The sequence below is a fragment of the Microtus ochrogaster genome, unplaced genomic scaffold, assembly GCF_000317375.1.
Source record: "Microtus ochrogaster isolate Prairie Vole_2 unplaced genomic scaffold, MicOch1.0 UNK1, whole genome shotgun sequence".
Taxonomy (NCBI): domain Eukaryota; kingdom Metazoa; phylum Chordata; class Mammalia; order Rodentia; family Cricetidae; genus Microtus; species Microtus ochrogaster.
This window is the reverse complement of record NW_004949099.1, coordinates 7,810,334-7,835,891: the sequence shown is the minus strand read 5'-3', so window position 1 is coordinate 7,835,891 and position 25,558 is coordinate 7,810,334. Positions and strand designations below refer to the sequence as shown.

At 40.1% G+C, this 25,558-nt stretch overlaps 1 protein-coding gene across 18 annotated transcripts in view; it reads left to right on the top strand.

Moving 5' to 3' along the window:
* The window catches only part of Magi1 (membrane associated guanylate kinase, WW and PDZ domain containing 1), a 618,461-nt gene that overhangs the window by 504,952 nt on the left and 87,951 nt on the right, over positions 1-25,558 (top strand). For 13 of the 18 annotated variants that reach the window (XM_013352986.2, XM_026788185.1, XM_026788186.1 and 10 more), the window contains 3 exons: positions 1,217-1,418; positions 12,207-12,289; positions 16,137-16,175. In XM_013352986.2, the coding sequence (XP_013208440.2) occupies positions 1,217-1,418; positions 12,207-12,289; positions 16,137-16,175 (324 nt within the window). The remainder of the gene's footprint in view (positions 1-1,216; positions 1,419-12,206; positions 12,290-16,136; positions 16,176-25,558) is intronic. The other 5 variants (XM_026788194.1, XM_005364906.3, XM_026788183.1 and 2 more) reach the window with 1 other exon arrangement.

Here is a 25,558-nt window from a genome sequence, read left to right as displayed (position 1 = left end):
TAGAATCCTTAGGGTTTAAGTTGATAAATTGGTTTGTTCTTTGCTATCTTCAAGGTAATTGTTCTCTTGTTTCTTTTCAAAATAACTTTTGCTGTGTTTTTTGTTGGTTTGCTTGTTTGTTTTGGTGGGTGGTTCCTTTTCTTCTAGAGATTGAGGCCCAGGCCTGGCATGTGCCAAGCATATGCTCTACTACTCAGCTATATCCCTGGCCGTCCTTGTCATTTTGATCCTGTTTACCCAAGTGAAATAGAAGCCAGAGTTGATAGTCAGAACTGGGAAAAGTAAGTTCTTTTAAGACTATAGATGCTCGATTTGGGCATCTTTTTCTTCTCTTGAAATGATCAAGTGATTTTTGTCTTTGAGTCTTATCTATGTGACATATTACAGTTACTGATTGAATGGTCCCTGAACCATCTCTGGAAAGAAGCCAACTTGATCATGATGAAAAAAATTTTTGATGGGTTCTTGAATTTGGTCTGCAAGTATTTTATTGAGAAGTTTTGTAACTATATTCATCAAGGGTATACAGAATTGTTAAATCTCTAGCTATAAATGAGACATCTGTGACGCCCTCACCAAGGTTTAGGGAGCCTTGCAGATGAAGGGATGCATCAATTTATAAGAGCCAAAAAAAGTTGGTGAGTGGGGTGGAACCCGAACTTCTAGGCATGGCGTCACTGTTTCACTCTTGAATCCATAGCAGCTGTGATGACCTTCTCAAGATGTCTGTAAGATTGGACCTGGCAGCAGGCTGCCATGAGAGGAAGCGGTTCATGAGGCCACGTACTCCGCAATGCTTTACGCTCGCTAATGGTTGATTAGAGGAGGTAGAGGCATTTTCATTGGTATTGCTATGGGCAAAACATACAAGTTTTTGTAAACATGCTGATGAAAAACTCAAGGGTCACTAAAAGTTTGGGATATAAAGTAGGAGGAGGGCTAGGTGTGAAGAGCAAAGGAATCAGTGAGAAAGGGGAATATGAGAGGCAATGGGTTAATATGATCTAAACCTATTGTAAACCTGTGTAAAAATGACATAATGAAAGCCATTATTATGCATAATTAATATTTGTTGATAAAATCTAGGAACTGAAATGAGTGTGGGGGAAGAATGTAGTTGTATTTGTCATGTATTCCCCAGGCTTGTAGCGTGTTGTTGAACAGCTTTGTGCTTGTTTTTTTTTTCTCTCTCTCTCCCTTGTTCCTGCTGGAGCAGCCGATTCTGGAGACCAGGACGAACACACTCTCCAAGAAGCAACGCTCCCGCCTGTGAATAGTAGCATCCTCGCTGCTCCCATCACGGACCCTTCCCAGAAGTTCCCTCAGTACCTACCTCTTTCTGCAGAGGATAATTTAGGTCCTCTACCTGAAAACTGGGAGATGGCCTATACCGAAAATGGAGAAGTCTATTTTATAGAGTAAAGTATACCATTTTCTCTACCTGAAAATACCCTTCTCGCTGTCTTCCTCCCACTGTCTTGCTCTGGATATCAGCTAAGCCTGAGAGAACTGATCACACAGCAGTGTTATTCTGATTATACAAGCTTCATGTGAAAAGTTTTCATTCTTTCAGTCTTTTGTATTTCATAATATTTTTATTCCACGTTGTATATCTCAAAGAGATTTATGTATTTCCCTTGTACTTATTTATGTTTCCTGTGACATTAATTTTATTTTTATTGATTTTTTTTATTGAGCTCTACATTTTTCTCTGTTCCCCTTCCTGCTTCTCCCCTCCCCTTCAACCCTCTCCCAAGGTCCCCATGCTCCCAATTTACTCAGGAGGTCTTGTCTTTTTCTACTTCCCATGTAGATTATATATATGTAGGTCTCAAAGTCCTCATTGTTGTCTAGGTTATTTGGGATTGTGGTTTGTAGGCTGGCTTTTTTTGCTTTATGTTTAAAAACCACCTATGAGTGAGTACATGTGATAATTGTCTCTCTGTGTCTGGGTTACCTCACTCAAAAAGATGTTTTCTGGCTTCATCCATTTTCCTGCAAAATTCAAAATGTCGTTATCTTTTCTGTGCGTAGTACTCCATTGTGTAAATGTACCACATTTTCCTTATCCATTCTTTGGTTGAGGGGCATTTAGGTTGTTTCCAGGTTCTGGCTATGACAAACAATGCTGCTATGAATATAGTTGAGCACACGTCCTTGTGGCACGATTGAGCATCCTTTGGATTTATACCCAAAAGTGGTATTACTGGGTCTTGAGAAAGGTTGTTTCTTAATTTTCTGAGAAATCACCACACTGACATCCAAAGGGGCTGTATCAGCTTGCATTCCCATCAGCAATGCAGAAGTTTTCCCTTTACCCCACAACTTCTCCAGCATAAGTTGCCATAAGTGTTTTTGTTCTTGGCCATTCTTACAGATGCAAGATGGAATCTCAGAGTTGTTTTGATTTGCATTTCTCTGATGACTAAGGATGTTGAACATGTCCTTAAGTGTCTTTTAGCCATTTTACATTCCTCTGTTGAGAGTTCTCTGTTTAGGTCTGTACTCCATTTTTTTATTGGATAATTTGTTATTTTAATGACCAATTTCTTGAGTTCTTTGTATATCCTTATCAGTCTTAACTATTCGGTGTGAGAGCATTTAGAAAGAATAAGGTCTACAATTTCTTTAAGGGGTTAGACAACTGAATCCTTTTTCTATAATTATAATAAATAACCATTCTATTTTCCCATTAAAATGGTAACTACTTGACATTTTTCTTAACTGGTTTCAGTTTTTTTACTACTGAGTTTTCAGGCTTCTTTAATATTCTGACATAATTTATTGATTTTTCTTATGTGTAATTGTGATTTTTCTTAAGTGTGACTTTTCATTGCTTTTCAAACTCAAGGAGCTTTTAATTCAACTTATCTGATTTATTTTTTTTTCCTTTGTGGAGTGTGCCTTTTCTGTGGTAGGAAGAAATAATTTTCCAACTCAGAGTTTAAGACTTTCTGTTACAGTTTTTGAAGAAATTTCATAGCTCTCCACCTAATGTTTAGGTGTGTGGATGGATACATGCTAATTTTATTGCATGCTACAATATAAGTGAATCAGGATTTGAGAAAATGTAGATGGGAAAGGATTAAATTGTCTATGACTAAAGTTTTAAACAAGTAGCATTAGCAGAAATAGAGGGAAAAAATCTAGTATAATTCCTGTAATTGAAAACCCAAAAATCTTCTGGCTCCCCTAACAGTGGACGCACATGTTTAAAATTCAGTGTTTCAAATCTGCTGTCGGTGATGTGCAACACTTTTTATGGATCATAGATGGATTGGGGACCAATTAATTATTCTGTTAAAGCAGTAGTACAATGCTCTAACTGTATCCCCAGTACACAAACAAAAATATAGATAAATCTATTCTTCTCACATAAATTGCCTACTGCTAAGTGAGCCAGCAAAGGCAGGCATTGCAAAAGAATATTTGAAGCACTTCAACTTTCTAAAATACATGCATGCATCTAAGTGAGGGGCTTGTTTTCTAACCATAATACACATTTGAAACTTGACATATACCATGTATTTTATTACTAGAGAAAGAAAATAAAAATTAAAAGTACAGTTCTCCTCAGCACATGGGCGTGAGGAAGAAAGCTAGAGGCTCAGAACAGTCACTTTACAAACCCGCCTGGAAAGAAGTTTGTGAGACTCTGGTGTTGTCCAGACAGAGGGTGGAGACACCCGTGGCCCTTGCCTGTTTCTTGCTAGTGTCAGATGCCTATTAACACAGTAAGGGGGGCAGCACAGTGGTCGGTGCTTTGTTTTGTCCACTCCCCAGCTGTGTGGCCTGGGCACCTCGAATCCTCTTGGTTCAATCCCTTTGAACCCCTTCAGCGGATACAATGTGGCAGGCCTTCCTGGTCCCTGGGCTGGAGGGCTGGAGGGAGCAGCATGTGCAGTGCTTGAGGCGATGGCATTTGGCTGTCTCTGCTCCTGCTAGTGCCACATTCCTTTCTCCCGGTTACTGCAGATGAATTTCAGCATTGCTAAAAGGAGATTGGATATCACCTTTAAGTTCAGACTTTCATAGTTAGATTTTTATAACTTACTGCCTTCAAAATTATGTCCATCAGCAAGAATTGTGCCTAGCACAGGAAAATACAATAGAGGTGTTCCCAATATCAAATAATGTATGAAACGCACATTCTTGGAAAAGAATCAACCTGTAATTTTGCCGAGGACTGAATTGATAGATTTTAGGAAAAAAAGTTCAGTATGCTAACAGTAAATGAAATGCTAATCCCCCCAAACTATGGGTAACTTGAATATATACTCTGTCCATGTTTGTAAGTTAACATAATTTTTAGGAGGACAGTTTCATTGCCCTAATATCAAAACGTGATTCTGGCAAGCATGACACCGGCTTTCCGGGTGTTAGTTCAGTGGGTATTGAGGGTGTACTCCATTAGACTGGAGATGTTCTTTGGTGGTGGAGCTCCTGCCTTCTGTACATGAAGACTAGATTTGATCGCCAGCACTTGAAAAAAAGACAAAAACCTATACATATTAACATTCGTACATGCCATTTATATGTTCGCCTAAATTTTACACACATAATACATACAGAACTAAACTTTCAACGGTGTTTTCCTTCTGAAAAGAACTTAGAGTATCTTGCATTGAATAGCAAGTTAAATTAGCACTAAATTGAATGTGTGTGTGTTTTGCAGATTTGGAAATTTATAAAATATTAGATTGGTTTTACAGTTTTGGGAAAAGATGAACTATTTTAAGTTAACAAGAATATTAAAGACAAAACATAGACTTAGGAGCCTTGTACGCTGAGCAGAACACTGAACTAAGAGAACTCTGAACGGAGCCCTTGGATCCAACTGTCCTGACCATGTCTTCAGAGGAACCATGGGCAGGTCATTCCTGGGGTTTTCTTTTTAATTCATTTATCTTAGGATTTGAGAAAAAGAAACTGGCCACTCAGAAACACTGGCAGATAAAGAAACAGATGGTCCCAATGAAAGCCTGCTTTCTCTTGCTGAATAATTGGGAAAGGAGGGGAATCCTACAATTCAGCCAGCTCTTGGTGAACAGTTCCTGAGCCCCAGATAGCCACAGAACATACCAGGATCCTACCCTTTCTCCCAACAGACAGTTGAGGAGGGAACCTAGATATCACCCCTTAATAGCCTAAACCTGCCTGACAGGTACTCTCCGAAAAACTTTTCACAGGGATGAAATGTTGGCTGTAGTCAGGCAGATACAATGCTGCCTGCCCCTTCTCTACCTAAACACTGTGCGACTGTGAGAAGGGAGTGTGGACCCTCCTCCCAGGGTGGTAGTGCCATTTCCCTTCCAGGGTGTTGTCCAGGGTCTCCGTCATGGTCCTGTAGTAGAGCCCACAGGTGAAGCTCCTAGTTCAGAGCAGTAGTGAGATTCTTCTCTCCTTTCCTGCTGTGCTGGTATCAGGCAAGGCCTCCTAAATAACTGGAATGAACCTCTCAAGATGGGGGGGGGGGGGCAAGGATGTCCTTCCCCATCTGTTGTCACTGAAAGTGAGATAAGGCCCCTATAACTGTCTGGAACATAGTCAAAGTAAGCCAGTTAAAGTAGGTTTAAGGGAAATCCATAGTTTTGTAATATAATATTTTTGAATATTTAAGTTAATTAAAAAGTCACTTTTTAGCTGAACCTGTTGGTACAAGCCTGGAATTCACCTATTCAGTGTGCTGGGTATCAGAATTTAAAGGCCTTCCTTAGCAACATATTGATACCCTCTTTCAAAATAAATAAAAAAGGGAGTTAGGTTATAGCTTGGTATTAGGACATTTGCCTAGTATATGTTAGACCCTGGGTTTAATTCCCTGTACTACAAATAGATAATGATTGATTATTAGGTAGACAGACAGACAGATACATTTCTTGTAGCAAGAGACAGAACGATCTCATGTTCAGTGAGAGAGAGCAATCAGCAGATACCAACACAAAGATGGCAGAGATATCAAGATTTTACAAGTACCCATTATATATAGTCATGGTATCACACTTCTGAAGTCTTAGCACAGGAAGATGGAGACTCTAGAGCCAGCCTGAGCAAGCAGCATTTAGAGATCTTGTTTTTTGCATACATGAATGAATGAATGAATGCATACATACATACAGCCATTACAAAATACTTCACTAGTCAGTTATAAAATACTTGAAACAAATAGAAAAAGTTTAAACAAACAGTAGTGTGATATATATATATATATATATACATATATATGTGTGTGTGTATACACACACACACACACACACATATGTAACTTGAACTGAAAAAAAGTGCAACAGTCAAATAAAAAAGCCCACTAGATGGGTTCAGCAGCCCTCACTGTCAGCATCAGAATGAGAGCCAGAGAAGACAGGGGCTGAATGTGGACGTGGAAAACAGACTACCTGATCCGTGCAACACGCCAAACGTGGGAGAGAAGTAAAGGAACAGTGTAGTAGGAGCTGCAGTCAACAATAGTGCAGATAAAGAGAAAGGATTTCTCAAGTCTAGTAGCTCACAAGGAAGCTGGAAAACGAGTTGGGAAGCAAGAACATGGTCAGTGATTTATACGTAACTGAAATGAGATTTATGCCCTGGCAGTGCTGAAGCATGTATGGGCAGCCCGTATATGGCGGGTCTGTTGAAGTTGTCCATATTGGGTGTTATGGTCTAAGTTGATGGGGATGGTTGACCAGGTCTCTCCCTCAAGAGGGCACCAGGTCTCCTTACAGATGGTTGTGAGCCACCATGTGGATGCTGGGAATTGAACTCAGGACCTTTAGAAGAGCAGCCAGTGCACTTAACTGTGGAGCCCTCTCTCTAGCCCCCAATTATAAGTAACTACATGAAATTAATTGAATGCAACAAAGCTTATTTCAGATATAACAGCTGAGGTATGCTGAACATAAAAGTATAGAGGGAAAGCATAATAAAAATATTAATCACAAAAGACTAAACATCATAGTAGCTTATTAAGCAAGAAAAAAAACCCAAACATTTCACAAATAAGCACTAGATTCTTTAGAAAGAAAAAGAACCAATAATTCAAAACAGTATTCACAAAAGAAATTATTTGCTCTTGTACAATTTTGTGGCCAAATCTTTCTCTGTAATACCCTGACCTCAGACTTTAATCTTCTTGCCTTAGTTTCCTTAGTGCTCAGCCTGAGGAAAAAACAAATTAAATGAAAATACTGCCTATCAGAGCGGAACGAAACCCAGTGAATGACAAAGGGAGATGTGTAGTATTAAGCACATTTATAAACAAGAGAAGGCTCTGGTCTGTAGTCTCAGCTTTTACTTCAAGAACCTAGAAAAAGAAGAGTAAGTCAAGCTCAAAGTCAGGGATGCCTTAACAGCTAAGGACCCTGGCTGTCCTTGCAGAGGACCTGATTCCATTCCCAGCATCCACATGGTGTCTCATAAAGTTTGTGACTCCATTTCAGGGTCTGGCATCATCTGATGACTTCGAGAGATAACTGCATGTATGTGGTGCATGTGCGTAAAGGCAAACACTTAAACATGTAAACTCAAAATAATAAATCTCAGCACACATGCACACCCCACACACACATGCATAGACTGTAGAGCAGATCACGGGGAGAGTGAAGAACAGCAATCACTGGAACTGAACCCTGAAGCAAATGCCTGGGATGGCTAGTTCTGCAAAGGTTTAATAGACTGAAGAGCATCTATAAGACGAAGAATGAAAGATGGAAATTTGCCACTATTAATCAAGCTGGAAATCATCACTAGTCCTGAAGATGCCAGAAGCTACTAAGAGAATGTGGCCACGGGTGTACTTATACACATTTAATAAACCACATCAGTTGGACCAGTGTCTCCAGAGACACTGCCTATAGCTCTAGAAGCTTTTAACTATTAGGAAAGTGAGTTCATAGCTTTAAACTCCTGGAAAAGAAATCGTAGGCTCACGTGGTTTCATGTGGAGAATTTTGTTGTAGAAGAATGAGCACCATTTCTACGCGATGTTTTTAGGGCAGTGTTACCCTATGAAGGATACAAAAGAAGGCTTGCCATGTAAGCCTATAGCACAGGTTCAAACCCTACTACTGAAAAACAAAAGGAACAAAAAACTCAAGGACATTACAAATAAAAAAAAGGAAAGAAAAAGAAAATTTAAGTGGAATAGTGTGCCATATTAACCGACTAATGAACAAATCCAATAGCCAACATGCTGTACCTGGAAAATCCAGCTCTTGGGAGACTGTTGAGTTTGAGGCCAACCTGCATTGTGAGATCCTGTCTTAAAAAAAAATACAGGCGGGGGGGACAAACACACACACACAATCTTAATAACACAAAAAGGAATTTTTTTTTTTTCTCTGTGGTTTTGGAGCCTGTCCTGGAACTAGCTCTGTAGACCAGGCTGGTCTCGAACTCACAGAGATCCGCCTACCTCTGCCTCCCGAGTGCTGGGATTAAAGGCGTGCGCCACGACCGCCCGGCTTACAAAAAGGAATTTTGTATTCATAATAAACACGCGCCCTAATTGTCCCAGTGCTCAGCTTGCAAAGGTGTTGCCTTTGATGGTAACTAGGTAAAGGTGTAGTCTTTCTAGCTATTTCTTCTTGTGGTGACATGAGGATCTGTAGTTATTTCAAACTAAAAAGTTGTGCCTGTTGGTTTTTGTCAACTTGTCACAAACCTAGACATATTTGGAAGTATGCAGCATCCCTCCATGACCTTCGTATGGGTTCCTGTCTTGAGTTCCTGCTCCAAAGCTATAAGAGGAAATAAACCCTTTCTTCCCTCAAATTGCTTTTATTTATGGTGTTTTAGGTAACTAAGACATAAATTGGAACCAAGTGTGAGACATTGGTGCGACAGACAGAAAGGATTATGAAAGGACTTGAGAACTTTGGACTGGAAAAGCTATTGAGTACTCAGAGCTCAGTGGGCTGTTTTGTGGGAACTTGGAATATATGAATGTTGGATATATGAATGTTGGCTATATGAATGTTGGGATAAATGAATGCTGGCTATACGAATGTTGGATATATGCATGTTGGTTATATGAATGTTGGGATATATGAATGTTGAATATATGAATGTTGGGATGTGTGAATATTGGATATATGAATGTTGGATATATGAACGTTGGGATATATGAATGTTGGGATATATGAATGCTGAGTTTATTTGTGATAATGGAAGCCTAACTTGTAAAATTTTAGAAGTTTGTCTTGAGCATCCCTTATAGACTCTGTTGTGGCCTTTGAATAATTTCAATAAAAATCCTATGGTCCTGATCTGCTAGAGCTGAAGAATTGACTGTAATTAACAAGAGACCAGCACTCCCAAAGTGAAGCCTTTGCTTTAATGGGATAATTATTTCTGGAGCTGAGAAATTAGTGGTGTTTAGGAAGAGGCCAGCGTCATTGAGGATCAGAAGTCTGGAAGTATTTCCTCGGGGTCAGCCCACAGAAGCTGTCATTCAGAGAAGGCCAAGACTATACCTCAGATGTTGGTTGAATTTGGTAAAGTGTAAGAGTCTCCCTGGTGGCTTGAAGGTGTGACATGGTCCTGCAGAGCCACTGAGATTTGGCACTGTGGGAAGACAGGAGAGGCCTCGGTTGTTGTAGAAGCCCCAGGATTTAAGGGGTCAGGGAGAGAAACTGGGACGTAGCATCAAGTGGCAGAGTCAGAGTTCCTGAAGAGAGGCCGGAGAAGTAATTGGTAAGGGTGCCTCCTTAGTTGTCTCCCAGCGTTCTGGAAACCCCAGTTCCAGAACTATGGAACATTCACCAGGGACGGCACTAGCTGTGGAGCCAAGCTGGTATGAGCCTGTGAGATGTACTGTACGGGTTCTGCGCGCTAGAACCAGAGAGGTGGAGTTCCTTATTAAGCCCCTGTGAAGCCAGGAAGATTTGAGTCCCAAACATTGAACACCAGGTTATTTATAGTGTTAGAGTTTGCTTTTGCTTTAATCCGATGGTAACTGGGCTTCGACTCTTCCTTGTTTGAAATAAGTATGTAGCTTACTTTTTATAGGCATTCACAGTTGAGAGAGTTTGGATAATTTGGAGAGAACTTGAACTTTGAAAATGGCTTTGAGTATTTTAAAGAAAATGAACTTTTAAAGACTGGAATTTTTAAACGTTGGAAGGTTTTATATGTGATATTATGTGACATTGATGTTAATATAAGGTCTTGGGAATGAATAAGAAAGACAGACTATGGATAAGTTACATGTTTATGTGTCAACAAGGGATTAGTTGTCTTATTGGTTTCTGTCAATGTGACACAAACCTAGACATATTCGGTAAAAAGAAACTCAGTTGAGAAAAATGTCCCCATAAAATTGCCTGTAGGCAAGTGCATGGAGCATTTTCTTGGTTAGTGGTTGTTGTGGTTGGGGTCAGCCCTGGGAGGTGGTAGTATCCCTGGGCAGTTTGTCCTGGGCTATTTAAGAAAGCAAACTGAGCAGGCCAGTAAGCAGTAGCCCTGCTCCATGGCCTCTGCATCAGTAACTGCACCAAGCCTCTGCGCTGACTTCCCTGGATAATGGACTGCAAGTTGTAAGATGAAATAAACCCTTTCTTTCCCTAATTGCTTTTGGTCATGATGTTTTATCACAGCCTAAGAATGTAACTAAGACAAAGATCGTTTTAGAAGTGGTGTATACTCTTGTCTCCCCGCAGTGACGAGTGTAATGTAGCTGCATCTTTGTGTGGACTAGTGTGGACCACAGAGTCAACCGTGCAGCTCCGTGGGTTTCCGTTCCATCTCTGCCATGTGTCCGCAGTGCCCTTTGGCCGAGTTCATCTTGTATTCCCATTTTTCTCTTCTGTAAAATAGGGATAGTAACTTTTCTGCTCCTTACTTTTCCCACAGGGTTATTATGAGAACTGAATAAAGTAACATATGAAATGAAGTTCTCATGACTGCAAGTGGCCTGGGAGGACAGAGTGATGATGGGAACTGCTGTATTAGTTTAAATTTGTTGTTATTGACATGGCTGAAAAGGCACACTTTTCTCTTCAACAGTTAGTAAGATTTGAGTCTAAAATCCCAGTCATTTCTAATACTGATAGCCCGAACTTTAAACTTGGGATAAAAGAGGATTCATGCCAAAACTTCAAATGTTTCTCTCTCTCTGTCTCTCTCTCTCTCTGTCTCTCTCTTTCTCTCTCTCCATTTCTTGTTTTCATTGTAGTTGTGAGCCAGAACTCTTGAACTTGGGGTTCCCATCTCACCCACTTAGTTGCTCAGTGAATCAGACCCAAGCAGAACTTTGACCTCCAGTGCCTTGATCAGCTCAGGGAAGCACAAAGGCATCTTCTACCCACTTTGCCTGTGACATTTCCATCGCAGTGCCCTTGGGATATTTCAGCTCTCCAGAGGGCCCCAGTCACAGCTGAGACCTTTTCTCTAGGGTTGACACATACTTTCCAGAAGGCATTTGGACACCATTTCTGTTACTCTTTCTCTCTTTTTTTCTTAACAGCCTGATTCTACTTGTAGTAGATAATTTGGGCTGCCTTTGCTCTCTCTAAAGCACAAGTTAAGGACCAGCAAGGTGATTTGCCAGTCAGGGGGTTTCCCCCCCCAAAATGACAACTGAATTCAGTACTTGGGACCCTGATAATGGAAGAGGAAACTGACTCCTGCAAGCTGTGCTCAGACCTCCACCTATCCCATGGCACGAATGTGCCCCCACACTGATAAATGAGTACTTAAGTGAGGATGTGGTGGAGAGTGATCGTATAAGTGGGTTTGACCTGCTGTGTGATCCAGGGCTTCTCATTGTCAGAAAAGGCCTTATATGATAGAGTAGGTGCATAGCAGCCTTGTTTGTGAATCCCAGTATTTTAAATTAAAGTTATAGACAAATATAAACTAAATTAAAATTTATTCTTTGGCAAATGCAAAGACTAATTCATAAGTCTAGATAGCAGTAGACTGTAAGAAAAGCCTGTTTGTATCTTTTTCAAAAAAAAAGCTGGTATTTTATTTTAAGCATTCAGTAATTCATTGATTATATCTTAGAAAGGGAAACGTTCTTCTAAGACTTACCCTAGGCCATTATCATTCCAACCTCCAGCCCTCTGGTGGTTTGGCTATACTGTTGGAATGCATCTTTTCATCAGTTCATGAGCGGATATGCAAGTGTTTGTGATTCCTCTGTCTTGGTACTTTGTTGTTATTCTCTCTTCTTAAATAAATTTCTTGTTTTTGTCTCTGGATCTCAGCCATAACACAAAGACAACATCATGGTTAGACCCTCGGTGCCTGAACAAGCAGCAGAAGCCTCTGGAAGAATGTGAAGATGATGGTAAGGACTAAGAGGTTTTAGGATCAGCAAGTTGGGGGTTTGACTGTATGTGCATATTTTCTACAGAGTGCTCCCAAGGTCAATCAGTGTTTAACATTGAAGTGGTTTGGGTTGTTCAGTTCTTAAGAAGCACACTGTGGTTTAGAATGCAAGAGTGATGTAAATAGAATTCTTTCAAAAAAAATAGTTCAAAACATGTACATTCAAGTTTAGTTGTTGAAAACAGAAGCAAACATATCCTCTGCCGAGAACTTGGAAAAGACTCTAGAGAAACTCAGGAATAAAGAAAACAAAGATATTTTGATTTTCCACACATACTAATGTACTAGACCCTAACCCTATGTTATAAAAGCCTTCAGGGAAGAAATCAAGAGTCTTGGTCCTTTTTTCATAATTCTTGTTTCTCCAATTTGGGCACAATGGAAAGATCTTGACATGTTGGGAATATCCTTGTAGCTTAAAATACAGATGTAATTTTTGAAAGGCTATTCCTCCAAGAGGCAGGTGTTAAAGCTGCTTCTTAATCTCCCAAATGTTCCTTCTGACTATACAAGTTTCCATTGAAAAAGATTATTTAGAGTTTCCAAATCGGGAAAAAAAAAATTGAGGCAGAGCAAGTATGTTTTCTTTAGCACTGGAATCTAACCCAAATTTGACCAAGATTATTTTCTGTTGGGGACAAAGTAAAAGACAAATGGCTTGTCTTGCTGCTCGTTATCCAATTCTGGCACTTGAATTTATAGTATAATTAGTTGTGGAATACATTTTTCCCTTTGAGATAACAAAGCCATATTAACTTGTCCTGAGGTGCAGAATTGTTGCATATACATATATGTGATATTTGGAAAATGCAAGTCAGTGTTTTGAAGTATCATACAGTTAAAAACCTTGTACTCTGAGAGTTTCCTGTTGCCTATAGCTGCAGATTATATAAAATAAATATAGATTTGCATGTTTGTGTTCATTGGAACAAGTTCAAGTGGAACTATGTATTTTTATAATTTAAGAGACACAATGAGGTGCTCATTTTATTTCGGTCCCTTGTTTCCATAGCTGAAGAAGGAATGAACCAAGTATGGTCAGAGCTGTTTCTCATACACTGGGGGTAACGGTTGTCTGGGTGTCTGAGGATTCTGTTTAATAGACTACATAGGTGACCAATTTTTAAGGGTCCTCACGTGCATGCTTTAGAATGTACTTTAGTACAACTTGATAGAACAAGTTTGATCTCTTAGACAAGAGATGAGTCTGAAGGCAGGTTAGCCATTTTTATCACATAGGGTCTGTAGGGTTCGTATCCATTATAAATACATGAGAATGTGTGAGATTCCATAGTACTAAGATTGTATAGATGACAGAAGATTGCAAAACCTTTTAGTGAGAAAAATTGCTGTGGAATACATGCATTAAGAGGCATTAATGCTTTTTGTTAGCAAATTTTCAGCTCTGCATTACCAGCATTTCCTTTAACACAAGCATACATCCATGCCAAATGCAATTCATTCGGTAATTATCTCTTCAATGTTAGGATCATATATTTTATTCATTTAGAATGACGTGTATTGCAGACACCATAAACATGCCAGTTTGTGTTTTCCGATGCAAGTGCACAGATCTGCCTTACTGTTTGCTGTTACGACACAGACTAAGAAAGCACTGCGGCTTACACATGCTGTGCCTGCATTGCTTTAGACTCTCAGCTTCACCTGCACATAGAATGCACATAGCAGCGTCATCCTTAAATAGTCTGTGGTTGCTGCACTTTTGCTCGCCTTTCTCAAATGAGTGAGGACCCACAGTATATTAATTCCCTTTGGTCATTGACCTTTGTCTAGTACCATTAGAAGGCTTGACTTTGCTTCTTTAGTGCCAGGTCAGTGTTTTCAGTTGCCTGGTTACTGCCCCAACAGACTGCGTCAGAGAGATTTCAGACTCAGGCTAATTAGAACCAAACTCTTGACCCTTCCCCAGCCTGTGCTAGTTGTTCCCCGTGTTAGTTGAGAGCAAGTGGCTACACACTCAGGAATCCCAATGACCTGTCACTTATATGTCCCTTTCTGATGCATGAGTCAGCTCGTTTCCCATGCTTCCTAACACTTCTGGACCCACTTGCTGTTTTCTTCCCTGCCTGTGCCTTCCCCAGCCGGTTCACACGTGTCTCCTACCTCCATGTTTCCCTTCTGCTGCCCTCAGCAGTGTTTGTCAGTGTCAGTGTGACGATGTCTTGCTGTTCCCCGTCATGGCTCTCTGGTCGCTCAGTAACTGCCAAGTGTATGTCTGCTTTTCCAGCTGTCTGCTCCACTCAATCCTGCCCTGTGCTTTGCACTCCCACTAGGCCACACTGAGTTTCTGCCTGACAACTAGATGCCCGTTCTTCCTCCTTGGTATATTTTCACGGTTCCCATATGCTGATGGTCTTCCATAGGACACATCCATTGTAAACCCCACAGGTGTGTGCTGACACACACTGCATCAGCACAGCATCCAGCACCCACAAAGCTCCAGTTCTAGGCATTTTTGTTGACATCCGTACACCCTTCACATCATGTCGCCATTCTTTCCATGACCTTGGAGAATTAGGCATGCTCTTAATTTCAGTTGGATTTTTTTTAGCTTTGTACATGTCTCTTCTTCCAAAAGAGTCATTATATCTGTTGATTTAACAGGCCATTAGCTCAGTGACTGGCCCATAGTCACGGGGGGGGGGGGTTGGACAAACTCTCCCCCAAAACATTATTATGTAATATCTAAATGGGTTTTTTGCAAATGAATTTTTTTAAATCTGACAACCTATTTAAAAATAAAAAAAGACTGTCAGTCAAAACTTACTGTTCATGCCAGGTGAGCATTGACAGTCTGTCTTTTGACTCCACCAGGGCCCAGAGATGGGATCCTGAGGTCAAACTGGCTGCTAGGACTAGCTGAGAAATGAGTAGTACCTAAGATGATCTAGGAAGTGCTCTGAGCACTAGCGGGTAACACTGTGGAGAGAGGCTTGGACCCCTTGGCCCTGGGTTTATATAGCTCCTTCCAGTGCAGGCAACAGCCACCTGCTCTCTGTAGCTGGGGAGATTTTAGCAACAGAATGACTTTGTGCTGGGCTGTGTTCTCATCTCAGAAGTTACCCACTTGTTTTATTGACAGCCAGAGGAGGTCGAATGAAAGGATTTTGACTTGTTTTGCTGGCTGAAATAATTGAGCACGCTTTCACTTGACTTAGAAAGCTCATGTACAAATAAACAGACCAAAAAGCAATGAGTGAACTCTGCCCTCGTCGCCTTTAGTGTAGCCTTCAAGCACCACGTCCCTGGGCCATGTCGCCATGACACAGTTGATCTTCCCAGCCCCTGCTGAAAGGCACGCTATACAGTCTCCTTTCTCACTTTGACCTCACCGTCTGTTTTTCAAGCGGTATTACTTTTAAGTTAAGTGATGCTTTAATTGTGAGTGTAATTGCTTCTGCGATGAGAGGATTATTAAAGGATTAAAAGGACCGATATTGAAAGGTCTCACCGCTTTGCTGCAGAGAAGGTCTGTAGTAAGTGACTTCCCACTTAAGGACGTGGGAGCCGCAAAGGTATTTATCATCTTTTACAACCAATCAAATAACATTTTGACATGCGAGGAAATGAGCTGTATAATTATTTTGCCAATATCAGCTCTTACCATTTTGTGATTTACACTGAGGTCAGGAGTTTAGTTGCCAAACCGGTGAAACAAACCACAATTCAGGTAAGGACACTAGAGTGGTGTTTGCTGCTGTTTTCTGAGGGAGTTTCTCTCTTGGTGCTGGTGTCTGAATTTGTCTCTCTCTCTTTTCTGTCTCATTCCTGCCCTTCCTTTGGAGAAGAAGGGGTACACACCGAGGAGCTGGACAGTGAACTAGGTAATGCCCTGCCTGCTGCTGTCACGTGATTCGCCTACGTGGTGACCTGCTGAATCCCTTTGTGCCTTGTGTGTGTGTCTCCAGTCACAATTTTCAGCCTTGCTTGCCCATGAAAGGCAGGAATGTATTCGGTGACAGACGTCAAACAGAGTTCTGTGTACTACTCGGTGTTTACAAAGAAACAGTGTGAGCAGATTAAGTGTAGAATGAGAATCAATTGGCCACGAGTGGTCTTTAGATTCAGAATGGGGGGCGGGGGGGACAAAGGGATGCTTGCCATGACCCTCGAACTTTTGTGTAATCTGTCTGTGCTTCATCGCTTTATTTGTGTAGTGTGCAAGGTTGTTTTCTGTGAATGATGTAAACAGGCCAAGTAAAACAAAAATTCAGGAGACAGATTTACCGGTTGCTATGTGAGCTCTGTGAAATAAAATAATTCCAGTGAGGCGCTGCATAGCCGATGAGTCTCACAACTGCGTTGCTGTGAAGTCATGGGCTGTGAACCGCTGACCCTGTCACTGCGGTCAGTGTCTTGAGCAGCAGGTGCGTTGTTTATTTGTGCCACTTCCTGTGGAGACTGTCAGTGTAACTCAGCTCTGGACTACCCTGGCTGGTACAGTTAGAGGTAATTTGCATGTGTGTTTAGTGCTGTGTCTTTGCTTTGCCTTTGGACTGTATTGCATTATATTCCCTGTGGAGTGATAATATTGAGACTTGAATAGTTTTGCAGTTAATTGCAGTCTATCTGAAACATGACTGGAGTAAGTGGAAAAGCACAGTACTGTCAGGTAAATTGCAAGGGAAAGTGTTGGCTGATTGAAAAGTGACCCACGCCTGTTTTAAGTAGATTATTTGACATCGGTGTGAGAGGACTCTCCCCAAGATTACTGAATCTGCTTGCATTTTTAAATTGTCCTAATTCCTCGTAATGAGAATGTGTTTTATTTTGATTACTGCTCTCATTTGCTTTTGGTTTCTCTACATATAATATTGGTTGATTAGCGCTATAGTATAAAATTTAGCTTCATTTTTATCAACATTTGGAAGATAGTCTCTTAAAACTAACAAATACATCGGTAACGGATGATAACTACCTAGGGCCTGTTTTTAAGTTGCTTAGTAAACTGTCCTGTGGTTGTTGTGATGGGAATGGCTTGAGGTTTGCCCTGTGTGATAATATAATCCAAACCAGTTCTATTTTTAAAAATTGTCAACTGCGAATATTAGGTAGTATCATTGAAAAAGACAGAAGTAGTGCCCATTTATTGAACTAATTTCAGCCTGTGCTACCACCTGAATAAAATATGTGGGTGACCGACCTGTGGTTCTAGGTGGCCAGTGGAGATAACATACAGAGCTGTGTGTGGTAGCACACGCTTCATTGCTTCTAAGGAAGTTTGAGTGTTGGCATTTGAGGAAAGAGGTTTGTAATTTACCCATTGTAACTATGGTATTGTTAGAACTTGCCCTTAGCATTGAAGACACTTTGTGTTCTAATGATGTGGTCCCACCTGATACTTGGAGATATTTTGTCACCGTCTCTGGGATGAAGCAGACTGCCTGCCTACTGAACTGACTCCCTGACATGTACTCGCTCTTCTGGCTTATTTACTGACTCTGTGACATGTTGTCAACCTGGCTCACCTTCTTCGTTTCCACTTTTAAATATGTCTAAGTCAGGGGCTGGAGTGATACTTTAGTTGGTAATGTGTGTGTTGGCAACAGAGGGACCTTTAACCTTTGTTTTTTAAAAAAGGTTAGCTTAACACTTAAAATCCCAGTGCTAAGGATAGAGGTAGGTGGGACTTGCTGGCCAGCCGGCCTAGCCTAACTGGCGAGTTCCAAACGGATCCCTGTCTCACGAAACATGGTTGTGGCTGGAGAATGGCTCATAACTTACTGCAGAAATCTCACAATCAGAGTTCAGTCTCTGGAATCCACACAAAGATGAAGAGAAGAAACCCACTCCTCTGCCTGCTCCATGCTCACAGTAGCATGAGCCTCCCCAGAATGCCCACACACGCCTTCACATGCATGAACATGTACATGCACACACACACACACACATGCACTTGCAAATCAAATTGAAAGGAGAGCTCCCTCCATGCTTCTGAGGAGAGACTTCTGAGAACTTGTTTTGGTGATTAGCACCTGTTGGTGCTGTAGCGAGGCTTTCTCTATTACCTGGCCCTCTTTTGGGCTGACCAATACCTTCTTACAATATTTTCCCTTCATCATAGATGAGTTGAATGTGTTCCATTCCAAAGCAGTCACCCACATATCAAATATGTTCTCATGAGTAGTGTATATATGCCACCTGATTTTTGTTTGCACACTTCTGCTGTGTAAGAGTAGTGTGCACACTCAATGTTTGCCACGTTTGCGATTGCCCCACTGCATTTACTTCAGATTCTGTTGGCAAGTTCACTGTCCATTTTATTAATAAATGTAATCTATTTTTTTTTCACAAAAGTACCTGTCAGGTTTTCAGTGAACATATGCCACAAGGAATCTCTAGCCTGCCTCTGGGGGGCATAGGCAGTCACTATGGGTATTGGATACGGGTCACTTGATTATAGAGTTGTTTCTGAACTCTATTATGTGAGCTGGGTTAGTAGCTCCATTATGCATTGGGTTTGAAGATTCTGTCACAGTATTATAAATGTGTCTTTAGAATTAAAAAACATACACCCACAGAATCTTCCTTTGATCTCTAGTAGGGAGGTATTCAGGTAGTAAAACCAATTAGGGAAAATAGAGACTTAAAGAAAAAAAGCCCTCTGACAGCTTTCCCACATTTGCTAATCAACATTTGCTCCGAGGGTGGAAAAGCAAGCACACAGGGGTAGACAACCATCCTAGCTCTTCTGTGCGTTACTGCCAGGCCCTGGCTATGGGCTGTGTGCTTTGTCTGCGTTTTACAAGCATCTTCGTTTAGGTGAGCAAGGGAAAGGTATGTTCAGAGATGTTTATTAACCAAACAGAGTCCACAGGGCCACAGAGCCAATGTGGACCCTAAATTACAATCCCGGATTTGAGCAATGCTTGAAGGATCTCAGCTCTCTGTAATCCCCATAGCAGGCTGAAGAGTCTTGCCTGTCTGTCACCCATCCGTAGGCATAGGCAGTGTGTCTTCAGGAATGTTTGCCTAAGACATAATGGAATCAGTTTCTCTGTTAAATATTTTCTGACCTTTTTCATTTTCCAGAACTAAATGGCAAATTCTAAGACAAACAGCTCCCCTCCCCCTGCTTTTTTTTTTTAATTGATGACCTATTTCTATTTTAAGCATTAGGAGACTAATTCCTGTTATTAAGTTAATTACCACATTGGAAGTGAGAAATCCGTCTTTTCATTTCAAACTGAGTTTTAGCTTAAAAAATTTAAAAATTTATAGAATTGGTTTATCTGTTTTAGAAATGTTTAATTTGTGTGTGTGTGTGTGTGTGTGTGTGTGTGTGTGTGTGTGTGTGTAGGTAGGTAGGTAGGTAGGTAGGTAGGTAGGTAGGTAGGTAGGTAGGTACACAGAGTGCTTCTAATCAAACTTGACCCCAGGCTCCCATGCTCAGAAAAGCCAACTGACTGGCCGAATTTCTCTATTTCAGGATGTTAAGTTGCTAACGATATAGGAGTCAAGTCAGGGCTGGTTTCTTTTATCTTCTTTGTACCTCCACCAGAGTCCAGGTGTTCACGTCCCCTGTGTTGCTGGTATCTAACATATCCACAGGCAAATGGTCGTGGTTCTGTTAATGTTTGCCAAATTAAGACAATCAAGGGCATATCTCTACCATTTTCTTTGCTGTTAGTCAGATCAAGTATTTGAGTTTCCGGTTTTGGTAGGAGGTCGGTTTAATGGGTGATAGCACTGTCTATCACTCCCATCCACCCTTCTGCCATAGGACTCTGCAGACATTTGCATTTTTTTAACCTTCAGTTTCTCAACTCCTTGAAAATGTTTCCCTGCTTCATTTTTATTGAAATGATAATTTCCAGCTTTTTGATTTATTTAACATTTATTTTATGTGCATTGGTGTGAAAGTGTCAGATCTCATGGAACTGCATTTTCAGACAGTTGTGAGCTGCCATGTGGGTACTGGGAATTGAACCCGAGTCCTCTGGAAGAGCAGTCAGTGCTCTTAACCGCTGAGCCATCTCTCCAGCCCTCAGGTAATTTCCATCTTTGTAAGGAAACTGGTTCCTAGGCATTTGATTGACCTTGGTCTTAAAAATCAGAAATTACAAACAAGGACTATGTTATATCATGTGTTTTAATGATATTGTCTCCTAAACTCAGAGACATCTTAAAATCTACTAAGTGCTTTTTAAAAAGAAGTGAGGGGTGTCTTTGTATGTAGGCATGACCTGTGTGGCAAATGCCATAAAATCAATGTCTCTGGATGTGCAGCCAAATTTGAACAGAACATGAACTTCAAGTAATTAGTTTGCAAGGGCTTGTGTGCACGTTCATGACTCCACTACACTGACTGTTCGTAACATGTGAGAAGCCTTTGCTGACAAAACTGTCAATATTTGAAAATCCCCAACATATCATAATTAAAACACTAAGTGGACATAACAAAAAAGTGTACTAAAAGTTCCAAGAGAAAAAGTACAAGTCATATATAAATGGAAAGTTAAGAGAGTAACAGCAGATTTTGCAATAGAAACTCTGAATGACAGAAGAGCCTGGAGCAATGCATTCCAAGCCCTAAATGTCTGTTATTGCTAGCCTGCAATAATATACCCAACAAAACTACCCTTTGTAATTGAAGTTGAAAGAAAAGCCTTCTGTTATATAAACAATTATTTTAAAAGTTTACAACCAACAATTTAAGCCTAAAGAAGAAACAGGAAAAAAATTTTTTCTAATGAACAAAGGACTAAGCATAGCAGAGACACTGTGAGAAGACATAGGAAGCCATAATTATTAAAGTACAGAGCACCACGGAGAACACACCACCACCCCAAATCAACAACAGGGCAACTGTAGTTAACGTACATTTCAGCTGATAACTTTTTTTTTTTGTTTTGTTTTGTTTTGTTTTTCGAGACAGGGTTTCTCTGTGGCTTTTGAGCCTGTCCTGTAGACCAGGCTGGTCTCGAACTCACAGAGATCCGCCTGCCTCTGCCTCCCGAGTGCTGGGATTAAAGGCATGCGCCACCATCGCCCGGCTCAGCTGATAACTTTAAATGTCAGTGGCCTCGATTCTCCAAGCAAAAGACAACCTGAATGAATGGAGCAAGACATAAAATTGGTTCTCCACGAGGAATACGTCTTAACTTTAAAGATAGACACCAAAGTGCTCTAATCAGATGGGAGCAGGAAGCAATCAAATGTCGCTGCAATAGCATCTGACACGGGACACTCAAACTTGAAAGTAAAAATAATCAAAGAAATGGAGACACTTCATCCTAATTGAGCTAACAGTTAACCAAGAAGACATTAAAATCCTAAAGATGCATGCTCCAAATTCTGGTCACCAAATTTCATGAAAAAAGATGACACTGCTTGATTTAAAGATGCTGATTAGGATCCATCTAGTAATAGTAGGTGATTTCAATACCCAGTTTCTCTACTAGATGGATTATCCAGACAGAAATATAAATGGAGAAACACCGGAATTAATTGGACCAATTAATTAACACCAAATGGACTTAATGATTATCTACAGAATACTCCTCTCAAACACCAAAGAATTCAGATTTATCCAGCAACATATGGAAGCATTTCTAAAACATACCACATCCCAAGACACAAAAAAACTTTACAAATCAAAAAGATTAAAATCACTCAATACGCATCTGATCACAAGATAAAACTTTAAAATGGACAACAAACAAATCTCAAGCAAATATACAAATTCATAGAAACTAAACAACTCATTTCTGAAGCATTATTGGGTCAAAGAAGAAAACGAAGAAATACAATTTTTCTTCAACTAAATGGAAATGAAAACACAACAAAACCTCTGGGACACATTGAAAGCAGTACTAGTAGGGAAATCTTTAACTCCTAGTGCCTACATTTAAAAGTGGGAATATGAGCAAGGCAGTCAGGACCACGAGGGGTTCACCCACTAAGACAGTGTGTCTGAGCTAATGGGAGCTCACCAACTCCAGCTGGACTGGGAATGAATGATCATGGGATCAGACTGGGCCCTCTGAATGTAGTGTAGTTGACAGTTGGGGCAGACTGAGGGGCCAATGACAATGGCACTGGAATTTGTCTCTACTGCATGTACTGGCTTTTTGGAATCCAATTCTTTTTGGATGCATACCTTGCTCATCCTGGATGTAATGGGCAGGTGCCTTGCCCTCTCTTAGGACTGGGGAGGGAAAGAGTGTGAGGGGAGAGCAGGAGGGAAGTGGGAGGAAGAGAGGAAATAGGAATTTTGATTGGTATTATTTTTAAAGTAATAAAAAATAAAAATGAAAACAGAGGGGCAAGGCGATGGTGGCACGCACCTTTAATCCCAGCACTCAGTAGGCAGAGGCATGCAGATCTCTGTGAGTTCTAGTCTACATAGTGAGTTTCAGGACAGCCAAGACTGTACAGAGAAATCCTGTCTTCATAAGCAAAACAAAAGAAAAGAATCAAAAAGAAGAAAGAAAAAGAGCACAAATAAATGGCTTAACAAAGTAACTCAAAAATTTGGAAACCACAAAAGCAAGTCATATCAAACCCAGTTGTGTTATTAGTCAGGGTTCTCTAGAGTCACAGAACTTATGAAATGAATCTCTCTCTCTCTCTCTCTCTCTCTCTCTCTCTCTCTCTCTCTCTCTCTCTCTCTCTAATATATATATATATATGAGAGTCACACACTTACGTATAATGAAATGAATATAATATATACGTGTAATTTATTGGAATGACTTACAGCTGCAGTCTAGCTAATCCAATAATAAGTGGCTGTGAATGGAAAGTCCAAAAATTTAGTAGTTGTTCAGTCCCACTAGACAGGGTGGCTCAGCTGGTCTTCTGAACATGCTGGAATCCCAAAGAAGTAGGCTCTAATGCCAGTGAAGGAGTGGATGTCCTAGCAGGGTGTGGGCAAGCAGACAAATAGCAATAGCTTTCTTCTTCCATCTTCTTCCATGTCCTTATATAGGCTTCCAGCAGAAGGTGTGGGCCAGGTTAAAGGGGTGGCTTCTTGCCTCAAGATCAGATCATCAAAAGAATGTGTCTTCTCACGCCAAGCTCTGAATCAAAGGTGCATCTTTTGATTCAGACTAGAGAATTGGATTCGCCCGCTTCAAACCAAGAAAAATCTCTCACAAGTGTGTCTTCCATTTCTGGATTGTGGTTTACTCCAGATACAGTCAAGTCAACAACCAAGAAGAGCCATCCCACCAGTCGCCAGCAAGAAATAACAAAAATCAGAGCAAAAATTAATGAAATAGAAACACTACAAAGAATTGACAAATCTAAGAGCTGGTTTTTTTTTTTTGAGAAGATAAATAAAATTGACAATTGGCAAACTCACCAAAAGAAAGAGCAGAGAGGACCCAAATTAAAAGATTCAGAAACAAGTAGGAAAAGCATTACAAAAGACACCAAGAAGTTCACAATATTACAGGAGAATACTTTAAAAACCTGCACTTTGTTAAGCTGCAAAATGTAAAAGAAATTAATTTCTAGATCCAGCGAAACCACCAAGATTAAATCAAGAAGAAATTAACAACCCACAGAGAAGTATAGCAAATGAGGAACTTGATATACTAATAAGAAGCTATCAAGGCCAAGTGAAATCACAGAATTCTCCCATTAATCCAAGGAAGAGCTACAGCCAAGCCTCCTTAAGTTACTACAATAAAAAAGAGAAAAGAAAAAAGAAACAGAAGGAGCATTCCAGAGTCAGCATTGCTCCAATACCAAAACCAGATAAAGACACAACCAAAAAAAAGGCCAGGCCAGTATCTCTGAACATTGATTCAAGAATGCTCAATATAATACTTGCAAACAAAATACAGACATACATCCAAAAGATTATACACCATAACCAGGTTTGCTTTATCCCTGAAATGCATAGAGCATTGAACATATATATTTATTGAACGGTCAATAAATATGATAAACTACATAGATGGACTTAAAAACAAAAAATCACATGATAATCTCAATAGATGAAGAAAAAGCCTTTGGCAAAATTCTACATTCATTCATAATAAAAGTTTAAGAGAATGTGAGACTAGAGGGATTGTGCCTTAATATAATAAAAGCTATGTATGAGAAGCTCGCAAGTAATCTTGGATTAGTTTTACTGTCAGAAAGAAAACACTATCTTCACACTTTTTTTATTGAGCTTGAAGTACTAGCTGGAGTCATAGGACAAGAAAATGAAACTAAGGTATACAAATAGGTAAAGAAGTCTATCTACCCCTGTTTGTAGATAGGATGACACTGCATATGTATGTAGATGCTATGACACTGCACATTCAAGATTCCCCAAATTCTGCCTGAAAACTTCCAGAAATGATAAACAAATTCAGCAGTGTGAGAAGATATAGAATCGATTTGCATAAGTAAATAACTTTTCTATATACCCACATCCCATCTGCAATAGCCTCAAAGAAAACGAAATCTCTAGGAATAATCCTAACCACAGAAGTAAAAGACCTCTACAGTAAAAACTTCTAAAGAAAGGGATAAACACTAGAAAATGGATAGACAGTCCATGCTCACGAATTGGCAGAATTAATATTGTGAACATAATAGTTATACCAAAAGCTGTTTACAGGTTCAATATAATCCCCAAGAAAATCCTCATTCTTCACAGAAATAGAAATAAAAAATTTAAAATTCATGTGGAACCCCAACAGATCTCAGATAGCCAAAACAATCCTGAGCGAAAAGAAAAATGCTTTTTTTTTCTTAAGATATATTACGAGTCATGGCAATAAAGCAATATAGTATTGGGACTAAAACAGACATGTAGATCCATGGAACAAATTGAAGACCCAGACATGAGTACACACAACTCCAATCATTTAATAATTGACAAGATTAACAAACATAAGCTGGAGAATAGATAGAATCTCAACAAATGATGCTGGGAAAACTGGACACACACATGCAGAAGATTAAATTAAAACTGTACCTATCACCTTGCAGAGAAACTGACTCCAAATGGATCAAAGCCTTAACCAGAAACAAGGAAACTGCTAGAAGAAACATGGGGAGTACCCCTACATAATATAGGGGTGAGAAAGGACTTACTGAATCAGACTCTGTTTGCCCCCCAAAAAGACCAACAGCTGACAAGTCGGACTTCAGAAAACTAAAGAATGAATCAACTGGGTGAAAAGGAAGCCCATAGGATGTGAGAGACTTTTATCAGATAAATATCTAAGTGGATTAATGTCCAGAATAATATATATATATA